The sequence below is a fragment of the Squalius cephalus genome (genome assembly GCF_949319135.1).
Source record: "Squalius cephalus genome assembly, chromosome: 16".
NCBI lineage: Eukaryota > Metazoa > Chordata > Actinopteri > Cypriniformes > Leuciscidae > Squalius > Squalius cephalus.
In genome coordinates this window covers 31,199,509-31,222,025 of record NC_137137.1, presented here as the reverse complement: position 1 = coordinate 31,222,025, position 22,517 = coordinate 31,199,509, and the positions used below count along the sequence as shown (strand labels likewise).

The following is a 22,517-nucleotide window of genomic DNA, read 5'->3' as shown; positions in this document are numbered from 1 at the left end:
CAAGAGAAGCCAGGTTATCCCAGTATATTTTTTTGTTGATATAAAAGAAATCAGGTACACTTAGCAATATAGCGAGTGAATTATGTATGATGTAAATTACGATGTAATGATGAACTCTCCACTGACGTTCTGAGTTGTTCAAAGTGTTTCTAAGGATGCTGATTGTTAGAAGGCAGCTGTCTGACTCTGAGATGGCGAACGGGAACATGGTTTGTGTAACATTAGCAACACATTATTAGCTTATTTATAACGTAGACAAGCAAAAGGCTAATCATATTAATTACCGTTATGTGTCCGACGTTGTAAAGAGCGAAACCATTTTCCATTTATAAAAGTCCTTTACGATTGTTCCTTGTTGGACTGTACGAACATGATCCCCGATGTAATCCGTCACACTGTAAGATCTCAGTTGTCATTAATGTCAGACTGTAGACAATCAAGATGCGTTAAAAACGGACACACTCAATTTACATCATCAATCAATGATACGTTCGGTGACAGTGAGCTGCATTACATGCGGAATTGAAATGGTGGCTACAAAGAAATCTCTAACTTTAATTTTGGTCATGATTTTTCTTGAAAAACAAAGACCATTTGACGGTCGTTGTCAGAGACATTACACTGCAGGACTGTGAGAGTCAAATCTTCTGACACTGCCAGAATTTCATCTGAGGTCAAATGTGACTGCAGATGCATCTAGCTTCACGTTTAAATTTGTGTCAGATTGAAATGTATAATACTTACATGCTGTAGTCTTAGCTTTGCCACAAGGTGTGCTATAGTCTCTTTCTATGAGTTTTCTATGGTTTTCTATGTTATGGGCATGTAGATAATGTATTGATTTCTTCTGTAAAGCACAAAAGTAGATATTTTGAAGAGCAACAAAATTGGCCCAAATCACTTTCAATGAATGGACAAAAAACTGAATGTTTGTAAAAAATAGTTTTTTTTTGTGTTCCATTGAACACTAAGACTATAGATGAGACTCACTCTGCTGACAGCTATACATGAGCAGCCCCCCACCATGCAGCTCTCCTGCTGAATTAATATGTCTAAACTCATGACTTGAGATGTCAATGCTTATAATCAAGCGTCTATGAATCATAGCTTGGGGATTTGTAATACAGACCAGAAACTGTGGTGACCTCCAAGAAACTGGGCCTGTGGAGTCAGCATTTCATTACACTCAAAACCAGGTTTCCCTCATTTCACCTCTCTCAGTTCCCTCACTCTCATAGACCCTGCCGTCCAAGAGCACTGAGCATTGCCAAAGTGCCCCCCCGGTCATTCTTTTGGTCTGTTCTTTATTTATTTTTATTTAATTTTTTTCGTTTTAACATTTATCCCCTTTTTATTTGTTCAATGCTATCTCATGTGTCTGCCTGTTATTTGTTTATTTGGAGAGAGGCAACGTGATCAGATTTTTGTGACCAAACTTTACATTTAAATATTCCTAGACATTCTTCTGTTCTTCTCTTTCCTTCACCCATTAATTTTCTCTGTTACATCCCCCCCCCCCCCCCCCCTTTTTTTTTGATGAAGACAGCAGCTCTTGTGCAATGAAAGTTGGCTGACTTTATTAGGAAGTCGGGTCAAGGCTGAGGGACATTAGAATGCGGTTTCATTTTAATAACCCTGGGGCAGATAGTGAAGCATTGATTCAGTCTAAACTATGGCTTTGAGCTTTATCCGTCTCATCTGATAATGAGCCAGAGAGTCCACATGTGGGGTGTTAAGTTCAGGAAATCTCTTTGTTAATAAAACCCATTTCCCAGAGTTTAGTGACTGATCAATGTGAGGAACAAGTTATTAAACACCTGAGGGTCAAAAAAGACCTGAATCGCACAGCAGAAGCACACTTGCTTTTTCGAACTTAATTTTCATGTCTTTGATGCGTGTGTGTGTGTGTGTGTGTGTGTGTGTGTGTGTGTGCGCTAATGTGCAGGGAAAACTGGATGCATTGTGGGTACTTCTGAAGAAAGGGTATGATCGAGTGTCCATCATGCGACCACAACCAGGAGACAAGGTAAGACACTTAGTTCACTGTTTATTGTATCACAGAACAATTTGTTTCTTTATCAGGTTATCAGAGACCATTTCTTTGTGAGTATTTTATTTTACACAGTAACTAAAATACGAAAATTTAAATATATTGGTCAAATGCATTATTGGTTTTTGTTTGCACATATTAGCCTTTGCCCAAGGAGCAACATTAGAAGGGTGTGAGAACGTTGTTTCCTTTGTGAACAGGAATGGAATGATACAAGGTTTTAAGCAGTTGGGATTAGACATGATTTGGATACACAGATATACAGTACTGTATACGCTTTATGAGTTGTTGGTAATATGAGTGAGTAGGATGCGGTAGTTGGGAATATGTGTGAAAAGTGGATGGAAGTTCGGAAGTTTAGAGCTGAACAGGGTAATTATCTGCAAAGAGTTTGCTGTTTCCACTTAATTTCTTTTTAAACATGAACACACACTCAATGACTCCGAAGCTTAAAAAAAAAGATCTTTACTGACTTTTCTTGATTCATTTTTCACAGTCCAACAGAGCAATCTGTTAAATCGCTATTATAACTGTCAGTTAATTCAATATGACTTGGCTTTACTTAGGTGATGAAAAGCAGAAATAAAAAGATGAATATGGTTTTATTCTACAGCTTGATAGGAAATGGAAACCAGGCTCACACTGACAGAGCTTTACACAGCATGGATATAGACATCCTAGATCTTTGTTCAGTTTGGTCTCAAAGAGCTTTTTTGACATTTTTGGAGCTTGTGCTCACTATCTATTTTTGTTTATTAAAAAATCTCCTTTTGTGTCATATGTAGAAATAAAAACATACGGTTTGGATCAGCTTGAGGGCTCAATAAATTATGATAATGTTTGAATAAACTATCCATATAAGTGTGCATATTTTCATTTAGTAATGTTTAGTAAAACAAAAGTCAGCTTTGCTAAAACATTTATCATGAACGTTAATGACAAATGTTGCAGTTAGACTTGGCTTCATCTCTATAGCATGTATTTGCTTTCACTCCGTGCTTCTTTCAAACATTCTTCTATCCTCGTCTGGACGGAGAACAACTACAGGCCGAGTCAAAGCCCACCTGTTGCATGCTGGGTCTCCTGGGCTAAGCAAATAAACAGAGTAAATGCATATCTTATATCCCAGTTGGGGATGTGCATGAAATGAAATATAAAGTTCTTTAGGGTGGACTTGTATGTTATTATGCTACTTATGCAGAGGATGATTTGACTATACAGTTGACTGCAGGTCAAATCCACAGAGAAAAAGAGTTCATCTAAGAACAGGATCCCATACACAATGCTGTTCATAGACTTTTATATACGGTTTGGACCGTTGGAGATGTAATGAACTTTTTCAGGGCACAGTCAGGTCTCATTGTTCAGAAAATATACAATACACTGGTTACTGATACTACAATTTTTTTAAACTGATACTAAGAATTTGTTTTAAAGAAATAAATCCAGCAAGGATGCATTACATTAATTATAATTAATGTTGTTATATTGAAATTTCTTCACTTCAATTCAAAGTTCCTCTTCAGTCGGTCAGTCGACACCACGTTGAGACCAAATGTTACGAGTTTAAAGTTGTAAAAGGGGATGATTGCGTAACATTGATGTGAGACACTGTTGCTGTGAGTGAAGGCAGGGAAAACAACAAGCCAATAAAAGATCACAACCTAAAAAGACTGAATGGAGACACAGAGAGCAAAAGAAACACAAATACACGTGGAACGTAACACCGACGAATAGGAATCTCGCTAGAGAGGCCAATATACTTCGAGTGAAACTAAAACAAGCCAATACACATTGGCGTGCAGTCATTTGCATCAGCTGTTCAGCCTCGCAGCGCGGGTATATAATGAGCAGAAGGTGCGATTGCACTTCAGCTTTTTGCTTCGAAGCCAAGCACTTCGATGCTCTCTTCCAACCTAACAAATCAGCTTTGGAAACTTCAAGCCTCTTTAGGACCTCTCCACTTTGGTGCGGGCATTACAGCACAGCAGCGCATGCAATCTTTTTTCTCTCTCTTTGTTTTCTGTTTTTTTGTTTTGTCTAAGAGCAAACAAGCTGTTTTCACAGCTGGTAGGTGTGCAGGTGTGAGCGCTTAAAGGCTGTTTTCACAGCTGGTACCAGCGAGAAAGAGACAGCGCGCAGACAGGTGCACATTCCTGTCCATGTTTGTGGTGACCATTCCCCTGCGTGCTTCAGCAGCAGCGAGAGCAGTCCCTAAAAGAGCTTACACCGATAGAACGCATCTTTTTAAAGATGACTTTCTATCTGTGTGTTTCTGGATGTGGTCGTTACCTGGGGTCACGGGATGGTCACGATCGCTGCCTTGTGTGTTTGGACCTCGAACACGCTGAGGCAACTTTTGTGGATGAGTCATGTACCCATTGCGGAAAGTTGACCATCGCGTAGCTGCGGTCGAGACTCTCATTTCTGCAAAGGGGCGGAGTCCATGCGCCTCTGCCTCGATCCAACCCTCCCCAGAGGGTGGCTTCGGACAGTAGCGCCTCCACAAGCTACCGTTCAAAATGCTCACGCAGAAATGCATTTTCGAATGCATCCGTCCCCAAGATTGGTTTGCAGCGATCAACCTGAAGGACGCGTACTTTCATGTCTCGATTCTTCCTTGACACGGCCATTTCTGCGCTTTGCGTTCGAGGGTCGAGCACATCAGTACAATGTCCTGCCCTTCGGGCTGTCCCTGTCTCCCCGTGTCTTCACGAAAGTCACGGAGGGGGCCCTTGTTCCCATGAGAGAACAGGGCATTCGTATCCTCAACTATCTTGATGACTGGCTCATACTAGCACACTCTCGAGATCAGTTATGTGAACAAAGGGACCTTGTGCTCAGGCACCTCAGCCAGTTGGGCATTCAGGTCAACTGGGAAAAGAGCAAACTCGCCCCCGTGCAGAGGATCTCTTTTCTCGGTATGGAGTTAGATTCGGTTGCACAGACAGCGCACCTCACAGAGGAGCGTGCTCAGTCGGTGCTGAACTGCTTGAACACATTCAAAGGCAGGACGGAGGTCCCACTGAAATTCTCCTGGGGCTCCTGGGGCATATGGCAGCAGCGGTTACCCCGCTTGGACTGCTACATATGAGACCGCTTCAGCACTGGCTTCACAGCCGAGTCCCGAGATGGGCGTGGCATCACGGCACTCACCGGGTGGCAATCACACCGGCGTGCCGCCAGACCTTCAGCCCGTTGTCAGACCCCTCGTTCCTGTGGGCAGGAGTCCCCTTGGAACAGGTGTCCAGGCATGTTATGGTATTCACAGATGCCTCTGCCACCGGCTGGGGTGCCACGTACAACGGGCATGTAGTGTCAGGGGTGTGGACGGGCCCCCAACTGCATTGGTACATGCCTAGAGTTGCTAGCAGTACGTCTCGCTCTGAGCCGCTTGAAAACGCCGCTTCAGGGCAGGGACGTGCTGGTCCGTACGGACAACTCTGCGACCGTTGCGTACATCAACCGACAAGGTGGTCTACGCTCCTGTCGCATGTCACAACTCACCCGCCATCTCCTCCTCTGGAGTCAGAAGCATCTGAGGACGCTTCGAGCCATGTATGTTCCCGGGGTGCTCAACCGTGTGGCCGACGAGCTGTTACGAGCTGTGCTCCCGGGAGAATGACGACTCCACCCCCAGGCTGTTCAGCTGATCTGGAGAGAGTTCGGAGAGGCTCAGGTAGACCTGTTTGCCTCCTCAGAGACCTCCCACTGCCAGATGTTTTACTCCCTGACCGAGGGAACACTCGGCACGGACGCACTGGCACACAGCTGGCCCCAGGGCCTCTGCAAATATGCGTTTCCCCCCAGTGAGCCTACTTGCACAGACCCTCTGCAAAGTCAGGGAGGATGAAGAGCAGGTCCTTCTGGTGGCTCCCTATTGGCCCACCCAGACTTGGTTCCCAGAACTCATGCTCCTCGTGACAGTCCCTCCCTGGCCCATTCCTCTGTGGAAGGACCTTCTGACTCAGAGACCGAGCACCCTATGGCACCCGCGTCCGGACCTCTGGAAACTCCATGTCTGGTCCCTGGATGGGACGTGGAGGTTCTAGGTGACTTACCCCCAGAGGTACTTAACACCATCACTTCTGCACGGGCGCTGTCCACGAGACGTGTGTACACCCTGAAATGGAACCTGTTCGTCGAGTGGTGTTCTTCTCGCTGACGTGTATATTCTCCACGGCTGCTCCTAACGGAAGCCTGTGTCTTTCCCTTGGGCTAAGTCACCCAATATTCATATGTAGTACAACCTTCAGGCTAGTCCATATGTATTTCCCACATAACTCCTTGAAAAAGTGGCTTCCGCAGCGTTCTCCTTCCTAAACAGAAAGGGCACGCTTTCCCAGTGTTATCCAATAGCCTCACTGTATGGGTTATCACGGAACAACAGTGACAGATACACTCTGTGTAAGCCTCCTCCTATCGTCCTTCCAGGCAAGAAGGGGTAGAGGCTTGCACAGTGTGCTGGATGGGGTGCAGCAGCTGTGGCTCTTTGGTAGGGATTCCTATATTCCTATTCACTCGAAGTAGATTGGCCTGTCTAGCGAGATTCCTATTCGCCGGTCTCGACAAGGCGTCTCCGTTCCCTCCTTCAGGGATCGAGAGTTACCATATGTAACCGAGACGTTTCCAACAAAAAAAAAAATCAATCAGCAAAACTATTGTTAACTTTTATAAAAAATATAAGATTTGTTTCAAATCAGCCTATTAGAATGATTTCTGAAGGATCATGTGATCATAAAAATTGTATTACCGACCCCAAACCTTTGAATGGAATGGAACCACATTGCAACAGCCTAGCAGCCTAGCAACCTTGGCAGCAACTTTTGCATATGCAACCATGACTCACAATTTTTTCACAAACTTAGAAAATCCAAATACATCAAATCTAGATTGTATGAACAAGATAAATCACATTGAACAGTGCACTACCAATAACTTGACGGCTCCTGCAAGCCTGTAATATGTGCTGCTAAACCAGGCTTTCATATTCTCCGCTACGAAACATGTGCAGCTTTATTTTACCAAAGTAAAAAGATGGGGTCCAATGTCAACAGAACCATTTGGACTTAACAGCATGTGCAGAGGGTGTTGTCATTTATAAATGTGAAGCACAGTGCAAAACTCAACACCCACACCCTAATTATCTCTGAGGAGCTTGCTTAGTAGCTCTACATGCCATATCCCCACTGTGAGTCACATTTGACTTCAACTTTGGACCTAATCCTCTTAAAGAGATGTTTCACAAAATCACCAACAAATCACTTCCTCACTGTCTTGTGCTATCCTGCTCCATGTATCTGTATCTGCAGGAAAGATGGAGTTGATCAGATGTTTGCTGAGCGATGTCGAGAATTTGTGCTTGCATCATAGAATGATTTTTATTAAAAGGACATGCACAGTGATACTCAACACAACTGACTACTCAACAAAGCAATCAGATTTCAAGAATGAAGCTTAAAAAAGATATGGGCCTAAAAGATCCAACAGAAAAACAGAATGAATAGAGTCTAGACTTGTATATCATGAAAATTATACAACTGCTTTACAAGAGGACAGCCAAACATAGTACTGTGATTAACACCATCAGGGAGGTGACACCCTCAGAGATTATAGAGTATGATGACATCACAGTATGAGGTTGAAAACATCACCATTTCACCACAATGGATGAAGCCACTTGGACGCATGCCGATACCTAATGGAAAAACACATCCAGATGCTCCAAAACGAAACAGTAAAAGATATTCAGTGATGATCTGGATGACTGAGTGTTCACAAGTCTAGCATATGTAAAATGACGTGATCATCAAAATTAAACAGCATATAATTCAAAACTGCCAAATGTCGACCCAGGACGAGCTGTAGAAGCTTAAGTGAAGCTTAAGGAGTGTTGATGGACTCGATCTACTCCATCTGTGTTTTCATCATCATTCTGAATCCCATCCAGATGTAGTCTTTGACAAAAATGAGATTTTCTCAGCTTTTTGCTCAAAATGTTGCTTTTTTTTAAAATAAAACTTACCCACATTCAAGTGTTGATAAAAAAAAGTAATGCATGAGGCATGCATGCATTTTAAATCAGAGGCTATGTTCTTTCTATTGATATATTGCATATTCAGATATTCATACAACAAATTAATCTGGAGGCCATAAAACTTTTGTGAAAATGATAGAAAATGCTGGTGGTGACTGGCAACTCTTTTCAAAAACACTGGCGGGGAAAGAGTTAATTACCTAGACTCTGGCGGCCTGTCACAGGTTTGAGTCCACTTTAAAGGTGCTGTATGTAATTTTTTTGACTGTACTAAAGCACACAAAAAAGCAGAGATTTAGGAAACATGCTAAGTTCACATACTTGTTTCTCTAAATACCAATGCTACAGCCAGTTATTCTACTTTTAAATGTGCGTTCCGTGTCGGAATGTCTGTTTTTGTTTTGATCTGTGTGATCCCACTCACTGCCAATTTAACCAGTCGTATTTTGACACATCAGGGTTGCCAGTTGGCACAATTAAAAACACAGCGTATTGTAGCCATGGAATCATAAATCAACTCATCAATTTACAATATAAGCCTTCCATTGTCATTGCGCTCGTTCCTGTTGCGTGTCCTCAATCTGGCAACCCGTGTGAACGTCGAGTCTGAGGAGGAGGGAAAGGGGAAACAACTCAATATTTTGAATTTGGACTTCAGTACCCATTTCAACCACTAGCTGCCAATATTACATACTGCACCTTTAAAGTCCAGGTACAAGTCAATGCAAAGACGTTTTACTCTGTTCAATTTGGACACTGAAAACAAGTTGGAGCTCTTAGTTTTCAACTCTCAAAGTTCACCAAACTGATGCATTTAACTTTAAAATATACAAAACATTTTCCCCTCTAGAGGGACCAAGGTCCAACCCCCGTCTCACAAAATCCTGTGGGAAGCACTGCTTTGATACCATAGTACTGTATGATTACCATAATATTTAGAATATGCTATTTGAATATGAAAGAATATGGCATAACTTCAAAGAAGACCTTGGTGTTACTATTGGTACATATCTCCAAAAAACAATAACTGTCTGGAACACTTGGTGTTCCCATGGCATTATGTCCAAAAAATGAATATTATGTAGCTTAAATCCCTAAAATGCTAAATGTTGTTAGAGTTGCAATTATGTGTTTGATAAATGATATTTGCTAGGTTTGTGTTTTTGGTGCAGTGGTAGTTAAATTGATGATAAAAGCGCATATGCAGAACATTACACCGGATAAACAGCTGTGAGCTGTAAAGCAAACACAGACAGTTATGGTGCCGGATAGGGATGTTGTTGTCTGGCAAACTCATCGGAAGATTTCAGTATCTGAAGCCAGCTTTAAAATATGCTGCTTATATAATGGGGCACAGGAGACTGAGCTAACTTTTTAATGGGCTTTGCAAGCTATTGTAATCTTTCATTTAAGTAAGCATTCACTTCACCCACCTCACCTAAACACTTGTATTCGCATCATGACTGATTCCTTTAAAAAAAAAACATATGTTCTTTTATCATATAATATTAACAAAATTACTGATGAAAATGTTTGGTTGATGACGATTAGTGAAGACATAATGAAAAATATGCATCATGAAGTGAGAGATCAAAATTACAATTTCAGTCAATGACTGAATTGATAGTGATGTTAATTTGCATGCAATGTCTGCATTTTTAGCACCCAATATCTAAAACAATTTGAGTAACATCGCAAACTCACCCACAAAATCTGTGCTGAACACAATTTGTAAGGTGCAGTTTCCCAGCATGCAGTGCTATAGAATTCAGCAGCAATCTGACACACTCCAGAAGCACGATTTGATATACCTGTATGCACACAGATTTTTTATGCTGAAAATATTGTATGTAAATTTGCACGCTATATGCTTTAGCTAACATTAACAATAAGCAATGTTATGGTATTTTTTAATATTTGTTAACGTTAGTTAATAAAAAATATTTAATTGTTAGTTAATGGTAGCTCAGTTCCATTAAATAATATTAACAGATACTATTGTTTATTTTAATAATGTATTAGTAAATGTTGAAATTAACATGGATGAAGCTAAGATTAATAAATGCGAATACACTTTATTTTAAGATATCCTTGTTACAGTCTAATTATGCATTTAGATACTGTTTAATATTAACAACGCACTTACTATAGGGTTAGGATTAGGGTTTGGTTTAGTTGCATGTAATTATACATAATTTACTGTTATTAAATGGACTGCATTTATATAGCGCTTTCACAGACCCAATGGCCACCAAAGCGCTTTACAATATTGCCTCACATTCACCCATTCACTCACTCATTCATACACCGACGGCGGTGTCAGCCATGCAAGGCGATCCAGCTCGTCGGGAGCAGCTGGGGTTAGGTGTCTTGCTCAAGGACACCTCGACACTTGGTCAGGTGGAACCGGGGATTGAACCACCAACCTTTCGGTTTGTAGACAACCTACATGAACCACTGAACCACTGCCACCCCATACTACAGTAACATGTAACGCGCAACAAAGACACTGTAAAATCAAGTGTTATCATGAATGCTTTAGAAGTATTTTTAATTGTTAGTTCATGTTAACAAATGTACCCAGTAAATTTAGCCACTTACCAAAAAAATGCATAGTCAGCACTCTAGTGGATGTGTGTCAGTTGATGGATATGCATTGTCATTTTTTGCAGTGGTGGGTCTGATTCAGATACTTGACATTATCATGATGTGAGTTCAGTGGTTGTGTCTTCTGGGTTACATAGCAACTGTGGTCATACATGTCTGCCGAGCTTTGATTGGATCAAGACATCTGTCATTTTCAAAAAAGAAAACAAAAACAAAATGGAAAATTAACCCATTTTAATGTAAGTTGCAGCCAAATGCTTCTGTCCAGTGGTCAAGTTGATGCTATATACAAAATCATCGAACAACATGGATCTGTTGCTAATTAGAAGCAGACGATATTTTATTGAGCCGTCCAGTGATGCATGATATCTTCTATACAGGGGTGATTTTTTTTTATAATGTTCTCTGAGGTCTACTTATAATGTTATCAAGACTGTTATCAAAACATCCTAATTTAGAAGCTATTTTCTATCCTATTTTTGACCCTCTCTTTCGATCACTCTCTTTTGATGGGTGTGTCTCATTCAAGATTAAACGTCCACTGCTATGATTGGGTAACAGTTTTGCATATTAAAATCATTTTCAATGTAGTTGAAACATTTGCCAACAATGTGAAACATTTATGGATTACATGTAGTCGTTGCTGCATCATTCTTTTATTTTCTCTCCTGCGTCAAACTTTGTTTTGTTTAAAATGAATTCGCAGTAAAATGTAGCGAACAAATGAACAGGATCCTACTGATGTGATCTGTTAAATTCTTATGTCAGATGTTGTCTTGTACAAAATAAAAATCTGTAAATTCTGCTTACTTAAACTTAAAAAAAAAATGATGTAACTGATTGATGAACAACTCAATTTTTGAGTTGGAAATGCAACTTGGTGGCTTTGTTTGGAACTATTTTCATTGGCGAAATAGAGCAAAAATTAAACAAGGGTCTTAAAAATATAAATCACTTAATATGAACTTGTTTATTGAATTGTTGTATAAATTGTTCTGATATTGAGGAATAGCAGAGTTGCTTGTGTAATGTCATTTTTGCTTCAGGCTCCCGCTAATTTATGATCCTGTTTTTGATAATCCAAATGTAATATTTTCAGTTATTTTACCGGCAAAGAAACAATAGCAGCACAACACACAACTTTTTCACAGTTGCTCTGTTGACTGAAGGCAGGAAAACCATCCGATCGCAGTAAACTACTGCACTGTATAGATGCATTATGGAAGTTGTGTTTTTATATTCTGATTGTATTATACTACTATTAATGAGATTTGATCGGGTAACTCCCATCAGTCGCACACAGTCATTTTCAGTCGCAAGCGGTCGCAATGTAGAGCCCTTTCATAGCTACTCATTTTTTAATTGATTAGTCCCATCTTCCCCTTGTTTTATCCCTCATTTATCCTATGTATTTAAATTCTGTTTGGTTCTTGCGACTTTTCATCTCACAATTGCGAGTTTACATTGAAATAAAGTCAGAATTGCGAGATATAAAGTCAGAATTGCGTGTTATAAAGTCAGAGTTGCGAGATAAAAACTCATAATTGTGAGTTATAAAGTCCAAATATAAGGGAAAAAACACTGAAAAAAAGTCAGAATTGCAAGATATAGCCTAAACATGCAATTCAGAGAAAAGTCAGAATTGCGAGTTTATTTCTCACAATTGCGAGTTTATATCTCACAATTCTGACATTTTAACACGCAATTGCGAAGATCTACTCGTAAACTTTTGTGGCGGAAACAAGCTTCTATGGTGCTGGTTTGCATTCCCTTTCGTGTTTCATGATTTTTTGTTCTGTTTTATATACGAATAGATTCCCGCCTCATCTCTCTTTAGAGATTGGGATTAAAGAGATTAATTCAATTAGACCATCCAGCATTAACTGAAAATACAATAACACAATTTAAGTTTTGTTCTTTGTAAACTCAGTTTTATTTTAGATAAAAGTAGTCTGAAAGTTAACGATAACAATCTTGCTTTAGTCTGTAAATGCACCATGGTATACTGTACTGTATGTCACTTCAGATGTGGCATCTGCGCCACCATTGCAGTGTAAAGATGCATGCATATACAGTAATAACATAAAATGTAATTATCCTGTTGGCTGCACATATGCATAACATGTGCACTGGTTAAATAACATCAGTACTTCCTTTTCAACAGGAAGGTATCATTATGTTTTTGATTTGTTGTGTGATCATTTTTCTATTCACTCAAGTGGTGTCAGTAAGGGCAGTTTAAACAGAGCAGATGACAAAAGTATGGGAAGGAAGACCAGACATTAACAGAGGAAGGCATGTAGGCATGTTGTTATTTAGCAAAAAACTGGGTCTGGCGACTGTAAAATTAAAAAGAAACTACAGCTGGCTGCTGTCCCGGCTACTTCTGAGAGAGACAGCATGGAGGCAGAGAGAAACTCTGCAGATGAGCGTTCTGAAATGAAGGCAACAGTGTTCAGATGGAGTATAGAGGGCTGCTTCTCATCTGGTTTTGCTTCAGGACCTAGATTTCAGAGTGCAATGCCAATGTACAATGCCAAAACTGGTTTGCATACAAAAGTAATCAAAAATCTCCTTAAAAGTCTAAACTACAATCTACTAAAATCATAAAGGACTGCAAAAGCAAAACAATATGCAAAATTTTAATAAAAAATACTATTTTGGTCTATAAATGTGTGTTAAATTTCAATTCAGTGCACAAAACACAATTCTTGAAAATACTGATAATTGAACAGAACCATAAAAAAAATTATATACTTTTTTAAGAGTTGACAAGTTGCCAATTTATTATAACTATGGACACTTATATTGTTTTAATAAGTGTGCTGAAAGTTTGTCTGGTTGTCTACTTACTGCCAAAGTCCCTTCAAAATTCACCCCAGCTATTTGGGAAACACTGAAATCTCTGTAACTGTTTGTCAAGATATTAATAACATGTGTCAAATCACAAATACAATCTGACAATAAAATTATGAATAAAGCTTATTTGGCTCAAATCACACTGGATTTTTTTTATTTTCTGTCAGGACCATATATTATGCATGCACATTCCAAGGTAACCAAACACATGATTGGTTATTTTATTAAAAGGCGGGACTTCTGTTCCTCGACATTTACTATTATGATTTCTTCCATCATTTTTTTCTATGAGAGGTTGGTCTCCTCGACTTTATATTGTTGACCTTATATAGTTTTCAGTCACATGACTGGTGCGGAGACCTGGAGGGAAAAATATCCATAAAACTGCATCACAGGCCTGTCAATTTCCCATCCGTTTCAAGAATATTTAAATCACCTAAAAGAAGAAAAACAATGATATGTGAACAAAACTGCAAGTTTTGTGCACTTGTGATCCAAGTACAGAACCTGTCACAGTAATTTAATCACTAAAAACAGTGGGACATTCTAAAACGCCTTACCAGAGATATTAAAATATCAAATTCAATGTACACCTTATTGATGATGAATACTATATACAGGCAAGCAAATGAGCCCACAATATAAAGGCATCACACTAAATTGTGCAGAATATGAACGTAACTCACAAAGTTTCACGTTAAGCGTTTTCCCATAAAAAACCCATTATAAAGAAAACACTTAAAGGGGTCATATAATGTCATTTTTGTACAAGCTAATATGATTCTTTAGGGTCTAAATTAAAAGTTTGTAATTTACTTTAACTAAAAATTCTCATTAGTATTGTAAGAAAACACACGGTTTTCAGCACACCGTTTAAGTGCATGTGTCTTTAAATGATAATGAGCTTTGCTCACCCCTCCCCTCTGTTCTGTGCGTACACCGCTTGTAGTAACACAATAACACAATAACCATAACGCGTCATTCATTATAATCGTGGGATTATGAATTATATTGAGAACGTGTACATAGAAAACATGCCGTAATGTACCCTGAGTGTAAAAATAGCCGCATTCATTGTGAAGCGTGCAAGCGATTTGCAAAGATTAATATAAAGATTAATATAAAGATCAATAAAATGTTACACTCACTTCAGTTCTTCTGGAGGTGCAGCAGGAACACGAATAGTTGGTACTGATCCTTTTTTCAGGAGCAGCTTCTTAGCAAATAATCAGCTTTTTACTGATCCTCATTTGTAAAGCAGTCTGGTGAAATGATTCGCGCAAACATGAAAGCATTGACGTTGATCGTGGGGAATATTCCCTTCGAAAACAAACTCAGCCACTGCGTCTTCAGCGGTTCGGATTTAGGAACATCAATATGACTGCTGTGTTCATTATTACACGCAAGAACAGAACACCACAATCGCTTAGACGCCATTCTACTTAGTGCTCCAGCTATCAACAATGAACGCGCCGGTCGGCTCGCTCACGAGGGCGGGTCAGTGTCAATCAACCATCGTGGGAGGGGCGTCGATTTTGTGACGCTTGATTTGAGATGGGAGGAAACATATTAGAAGATTAAAAAAAAAACACTGGATGGATTTTTAGCATTTTATGATGGTTGTGTACAGGCACTGCCAACACACATTTCAGTACAATCAACTTGTAAAAGTGCATGTACCATTATATGACCCCTTTAAAGGGTTATTTCACCCAAAATTGAAATTGATGTCATTGATTTCTGACCCTTATGTCGTTCCAAACCCGTAAGACCTTCGTTCTTCTTCAGAACACAAATGAAGATATTTTTGATGTAATCCGAGAGGTTTCTGAACCAGCCATAGGCAGCAGCGTCATTGTGACTTTCAAGGCCCAGAAAGGTAGTAACAACATCGTTTAAAATAGTATATGTGTCTCCAGTGGTTCAACCTTAATGTTATGAAGCGACAAAAATACTTTTTGTGCACAAAACCCCCCAAAATAAGGACTTGATTGAACAATTTCTTTTCTTCAGTCATTCTCCTATGCTGTTGACGTAGTGTAAACAGTGCAGCGCTTCTGGGTTCTACGTCTGAATGCCGCCTCAATTCTTACGTAGAACCCTGCAGAAGCGCTGCACTGTTTACACTATACGTCAACAGCATAGGAGAATGACTTCATAACATTAAGGTTGAACCACTGGAGACACATAGACTATTTTAACGATGTCGGTACTACCTTTCTGGGCCTTGAAAGTTACAATGCCTATGGCTGGTTCAGAAACCTCATGGATTTCATCGAAAATTGTGTTCCGAAGATGAACAAAAGTCTTACGGGTTTGGAACGACATGAGGGTGAGTAATTAATGACAGAGTTTTCATTTGTGGGTGAACTAATCCTTTAATGTGAAACTTTGTGAGTTATGTTTATATTCTGCTTCATCTGCTTGCCTATATTAGGTTTTATTAATAAGGTGTATACTGAATTTGGTCTTTTACTATATCAGTTTCTTGTTACATTAGTACTTAGTACAAACCTGGTAAAAATAGCTGTCAGGAAGCAGAAGAAAGCTTTGTTTTGTCCTCTAAGTGGGCGTGTTTTGTCCTCATAGTGCTATACATACCAAATGCTTTCAGTCTTTGATGTGCTTAATTACAGTATATAGTACATACCATAAGCTCTTAACTACATGAACAGTGTGTGTGTGTTTATGTGTGTGCGCCTTTATGGGGCCAGCGGGGGACTTCTTCATTAGTTGACAGGAAATTGGGACAGAGTGCACTAATTTTCCATAAGCGTTTCTAGTAAACCATCAACAACTAGCTTTTTCCTCTGTTTATCATTAAAACTGGTCTGGCATTTATAACTTCCCTACAGCAGACAGAAAAAGAGGAGAAAGACGCCTCTCACCACTTTACTCTACCTCAGAGTGTGTGTGTTAGTCATGTTGACGGTAAAGTCCATCATTGCAGACACATGCATTTGGAGACTTGAGATGAATGTCCCTGGCTTATTCACTTCATCTGAAGTGAAATCAAATAATGTAATACATTTCTCTTTTGCCACGTTGTCCTACACAATGGCATCAAAACAAGCTTTTTACGATCATCTTCCGAGGCTGCAAAATGACAAATTCAATGGAAGGCGTTTTGCCAGTCAATGCTATGGTTATTTTGAGATCTCTGACGTTCAACTCAACACAAAGCCGTAGTGTTTTCAGCATGAGGGAAGCAACATGCCTGTTTATTATTTGTGCCACATTTTGTAATGAAATATCAATGGCCTGATTTACTAATTCCCAGCAAAATTTTACTCAAATCGGTTTAGTTTTTTGCAACACTTTAGTTTAGGATCCAATCTCACTATTAACTAGTTGCTTAGCATGCATATCACTAGGATATGGGCTTTTTATTAATACTTATAAAGCACATATTAATGCCTTATTCTGCATGATCATACATCCCTTATTCCAACCAATACCTGAACTTAACAATTACCTTACTAGCTATTAATAAACAGTAATTATGAGTTTATTGAGGCAAAAGTCAAAGTTAATAGTTATTTGATAGTGAGAATTGGACCCTAAAAACTAAAGTGCGACTTTTTTACAAACCCATCTAAGGGTTTACAACCATAATTGGTCTGAAATCCAAGTAAACAGAATTTGTTTTGTAATGTGTCTCAGTCTAAATAGTCATATTGGATCTCAAGCTTGAGATACGTCATGATACGCAAAATCTAATTTTCCAATTTTCTGTCCTCTCTCTCCACATGCTACTTTGTGTATTGTATGGAAAAATCTCTTTGCATTGTGCTGATGCTTACACACTGTTACTATAGCACCCTAGCAACTGCATATGCTAAAACCCCACAATAGCATGTTAACCCCGCTTAGCAATGCCCTGGCAACTACCAAGAGATCCATAGCAACTTCATATGCTAAAACCCCACAAGAACATGTTAACCCCACTTAGCAACACCCTGGCAACTACCTAGAGATCCCTAGCAACTGCATATGCTAAAACCCCACAAGAACATGTTAACCCTGCTCAGCAACTACCTAGAGATCCCTAGCAAACTGCATATGCAAAAACCCCCAAGAACATGTTAACACTGCATTGCAATGCCCTGGCAACCACATAGCAACCGCATTGCAAGTATTAAAAACTGTTTAGAACATTTTAGTACCGAATAGCAATGCCCTGGTAAGCACTGACAACACCTTAACAACACTCAAAACATGTTATTCACTGTATAACTACGCCTTGACAACCAAGCAGAACACCCAAGCAACTGCATAACAAAATATGCGCCGCATATTAATGCCCTGGCAACCTCCATGAACATCCTAACATCCTATCCACTACATAGCAACACCCTGACAATCACCCATAACATAAGCTGCTTCATAGCAACACCTTGTCAACAGGAAAAAACATACCACAGCATTTTCTTCAGAAAAATGTTAAGTTTAAATTCTAAAAGACTTTTTTTCTGTCCTATCTTTCTCTCTCAGGGTCGCTGTATGAACTTCACCCGCGCCAAGTCTAATCCTCCTCCACGGTATCCATCCTACAACCACCATTCTTCACCCATCTACACCCCCACACGGACCCTCAACCCACCCCCTCCTCAGGGCCAGCTGCCCCCTCCTCCATGCAGTCCACCGGACTCCCTATCCTCCAGTTTTCCTCCGGTACCTTCCACCCCTCCTCCTCACACCATCAACCCATCTCCACCCATTACTCCTCCTCCATCCTATTCTCCACCCCCCGTCTGGTCTTCATTCCCTACCACCATTTTCTTTTCTCCACCCAACTCTCTGCCCTCTCTTCCGCCATCACCTACTTCTTCCCTGCCCCCACCCCCTCAAGCCCCGCCTCCAGGCAGAGCTCCTCCTCCAGATCGTCCACCTCCACGGCCCTGTGTTTAATGTGAGTGGACTACTATGAGGGCCAAAAGATGAAGACTGGAAGCAAACAGGAAATATACATTTTCCACACCCTCCTCAAGATTCCGTTGCTGTGTGGCCTAACACAATAAAATATGTCTCACCTGTGGCATCAAGGGCATTTGCTCCTGTGAAAAGAACAATGAAATGGAGCACAATCCTCCATGAAACTCTAAAAGGAGCAACACAAAGAATCACACACTAGGCATTGCAAAGAAACAGAAAATTCACGTACGAAGCTCCTGTTTCTCAGCAAGAGTGATTTGTGAGTTTAACCAAACTTTGAGAATGGAAGTGGCTGGTTCCATTAATGGATTCATGGATGTTTCACAATTGCATGCACATGGGATCATCTCATAAAGGAGGTTTCCACAAATGAGGAAAGCTGAAACAAAGCTTTCTTGTTCAGAACAGTTGAGAAAATATATGCACGTTTTTAACTAGTGTCACTATATACAGGTCAAATCATTCGCTAAAAAATACGAGGATTATGCATACTTAAACACACAGGACAACTTTGCACAAAAACATCAGCCAGATTCACAATAGGTGCGTATACTATGCACACGGATTGTTTTTTAACCTTCCAATGTTAATGATTTGAAGTATTCTAAATGAAAGACTGCATGCCCCAACTGTAATTTGCATAGACACGCCCATCTCCTTATAAGGGTTTCATGTACGATGTAAGTGTGCAGCGTACATGTGACTTCAGTTGGTAAATGTAGAATAATTTTTAATGCCAACATATTCATGATTTCTATGTGAAAATATCCGTACACTGATTTTACATGCAAGTATGCACATATCTAGATATGACCCATTGTGGCTGAATCATTCTTGATGTGTTTTTGTTCTAGCGATGGTGGAAAAAAAAATGTTTTGAAACGATTTCTTTCATACTAAATGCAGTTGCAAAATTCAACCATTTAAAAACATTTTTTTGATGAAATGCTTTACCATAGGAAGGCAAAAAACTGTTGCTCATTCAGGTAATTGACATTTATTATTTTGTGCAATAGTGTTTTTAGTGGCTTTTATTGGGTTGGGGGTTTGGGGCATGTTACTTTTTGGTCTTTGAATTTATTAACAAAGTACCAGAACATGATGAATTAAAGGGATAGTTTACTCAAAAATGTAAATTCTGTAATAATTTTTGGGTGAACTATTGCCTTTAGGATGATGTTGAAGAGAGTAAGATGTTTATGGGGACGGACTTGAAACATCGAAGAAAAATCTGAAATGTATGTAAACTATAAACAACATCACCTTACTTTTTGCACATGTCACAGTTGTAATGGTGTATGGGTACATCATTTAAAAAATAGTTCAAATTATCATACTTTACACATGCTGTATGTATAAATCTCTGTAGCCCTGTGTAGATTTTTTTTATACAAGGTTTTCTTTTTTGTGATTTCTTTTTTATTTTTTAGTTATTATTATTGTGGCATGATCGCAATTTTAAATAATGTAGAAGCAAAACAAAATATGACACATTTTCCCAGTAAGAGTTTTAAAGCCTCTGCGTTTTATCCACCATGAATAACCACAGGGGAAGATTAGCTTTTCGCATTGGAAATTATTTTTGCCAAAGAAACTATTTACAACCCAGAGCCCAATGCATTTGATATATGAGTTTGTTTTTGTTTCATAATTACATGCTGTATATATTATTGTCATAATGCATCACAGTGTCATTTTTCACAATCATTTGCTTCTAAAGAGTTCTTGTCATTTTCCGTTGTACTCCGAGTCTAAGTTATTGCGGTCCCACTATGATGCCAGTGTTGTTTATATAACTCCAAAACCTTGTTATGATGATGGATTTATGGGTAATTAACATAAAAGAAATCACATATGTCCATGTTAAATCATATATGCTTTTCAAAGAAATCATGTAAATGAATCTTTCTCCAAATGACTTGGATCATGACTACATTATTTTTGTATTTTTTATTTTTTTTAAGTTCTATTGTTTTGAAATAAAATGTTGTCATAAAAGTCATATACTGGTCCTCCTGTTTGCATGTGTTTCATGGATGGTGTGGCTGGAGTTTTCATCAAGAGAAGAATCGTTGTTCTACAGTGACCTTTAAAAATAATGGCTTGATCATTCTGAAGTCATATTTAAGGGAGTGACATCATAAAAATGGTTTAACCACATGGTTAAATAGAGGTAAGAGGTATGTTTAATACTATAATGTGAAGAGTTCAACTCTGTTATATAAAAAAAAAAAAAAAATGTTCTTGGCATAAAGCACCAGAAGCTGACTATAAATCATGTGGTCATTGGATGATGTTTTAAAAGGACATTGGTTGCACTTTATTTTACAGTACATGCACTTTCAATGTATTTACAGTTTACTTACCCACAAAAATACTGTCATTACTACAATAAATACATAGTATGTACAAGCGAAACAGGACTGTAAAATAAAGCGCTACCAGGACATTCTTGGACTGATTTTCAACATGGTTGACAACATGCTTTGAAAGAGTCATAGGTTACTTGAATTTCTGCATAATGTGGTTATAAAATATAATCACTGGCCGGTTGCATAAACATAGCCATAATGTTAAGACAGTGTCTTAAGTTCTAGTATGACCTACTAGCAGTTAGTCAGGGGCAGTCAGTCTTAGTTTTCGGTATCAAAGTAGGCTTATCTACGTTTTTATGAAACCGTCTTAAAGAAAACAAATTGATGTCTAACTTGTAAGACTAGTCTTAGAGGTTTATGCAACCGGACCCTGATCTTTAGGTGATCTTAAAGGGGACATATCATGCTAAATCCACTTTTTTTAGCCCTTAAATGCATTTTGTTGTATATTTGGAGTGTTTAGAAGTACAGAAAAGTTGAAATTATTCTCTTCAGGTGCTTCGTTGATATCTTTATATTCTGTTTTGGCCTTATTTTTCTACCTGTTTTCCGATTTTTCTGTTATCTATGACGTTTTGTGAACTATTACGTCAGAGTATTTGCAGCGGAACTGCCAAATAAGGACATTGACTTCCAGCCCAACACTTCGAGCAATCCGCCATTTTTTTTTCTCGCTGCAATTTTGTAGTCCAAGCTAAAAGATGCAGAAGTTACGAGAGGGTAAGTTAAAATGTTCGGTTGTTGGATGTAGTAACCCACACGCTTCATTACACCGTCTAATGTTGATGAACTGCCGCGCTTGTGACAGGGCGCATGTTTAACTGAAAGAACGAGCAGAGAGAGAGACCCGGTCGCGCGCACGCACTCTCTCTCTTCGGAGCCAGGCGAAAGTGTAAACAAGACACCGTCTCCAAACTAGACGCTGTCTTGCTCTCTCTCCCTCGCACATATTCAAAATAAATTCGACACGGTGGTAAAAGGTCGGAAGACCAAAGTTTCATGTGTAAATACAGTAACACACCATTGCGATACATCCATATGAAGACGTTGTTCTGCAGGTTCGTCGTCTTCATTTTCATCTCGCTCCGGCTCCGACTCTGGCTCGAACATGTAAGGCTGGCTGGACAAGTCTTCCGTTGTTGACATTTTGTTAATAACGTGTGAATAAAAAGTTTCTGTGCCGCTAGATAATCGTATCTCTGCTATCAAACTACAAAAATGGCCGAACGGGGTGGAGTTGAACCGAGTGTCACCTCTGCATCCTGGAGAGGGGGCGGGGTATGAAGTGTCTCAATTGTATTTAAAGAGACCGCACCAAAACGAGTTGCTCTCAGACGCACATCAGAAAAGAGGTAGAAAAGGGTCCTGTGGAGCTATAATAATGAGGAATTCAGACCCAAGCATTGCAGTTCCGCTTTATATAGACTACAAATGTATGATTTATATGTAAAAAGGAACGATTTAAAAGCATGATATGTCTCCTTTTAGTCTGCTCAAAGAAATAAACAAAAAATGATACAAATGCTTTCTTCCTTTTCCTGTGTTGTTTTGAATCGGACATTTCCGGCAGCTCGGCCTCCTCTCCTGAAGTGGTTCCCTTTAGACCAGGTATAATTGAGTCCAGAGTCCGCTCTGTCAACATTTGCACAGAGAG

General features: G+C 39.4%; 1 protein-coding gene across 1 annotated transcript in view; it reads left to right on the top strand.

Moving 5' to 3' along the window:
* antxr1a (ANTXR cell adhesion molecule 1a) overlaps window positions 1–20,489 on the top strand; it is a 70,305-nt gene extending 49,816 nt beyond the window's left edge. Inside the window, exons 17-18 of the mRNA XM_079897146.1 lie at window positions 1,946–2,026; window positions 18,048–20,489. Of these exons, the coding sequence (XP_079753272.1) occupies window positions 1,946–2,026; window positions 18,048–18,464 (498 nt within the window). The 3' untranslated portion in view covers window positions 18,465–20,489. The remainder of the gene's footprint in view (window positions 1–1,945; window positions 2,027–18,047) is intronic.
* The last annotated feature ends 2,028 nt before the right edge of the window (window positions 20,490–22,517 follow it).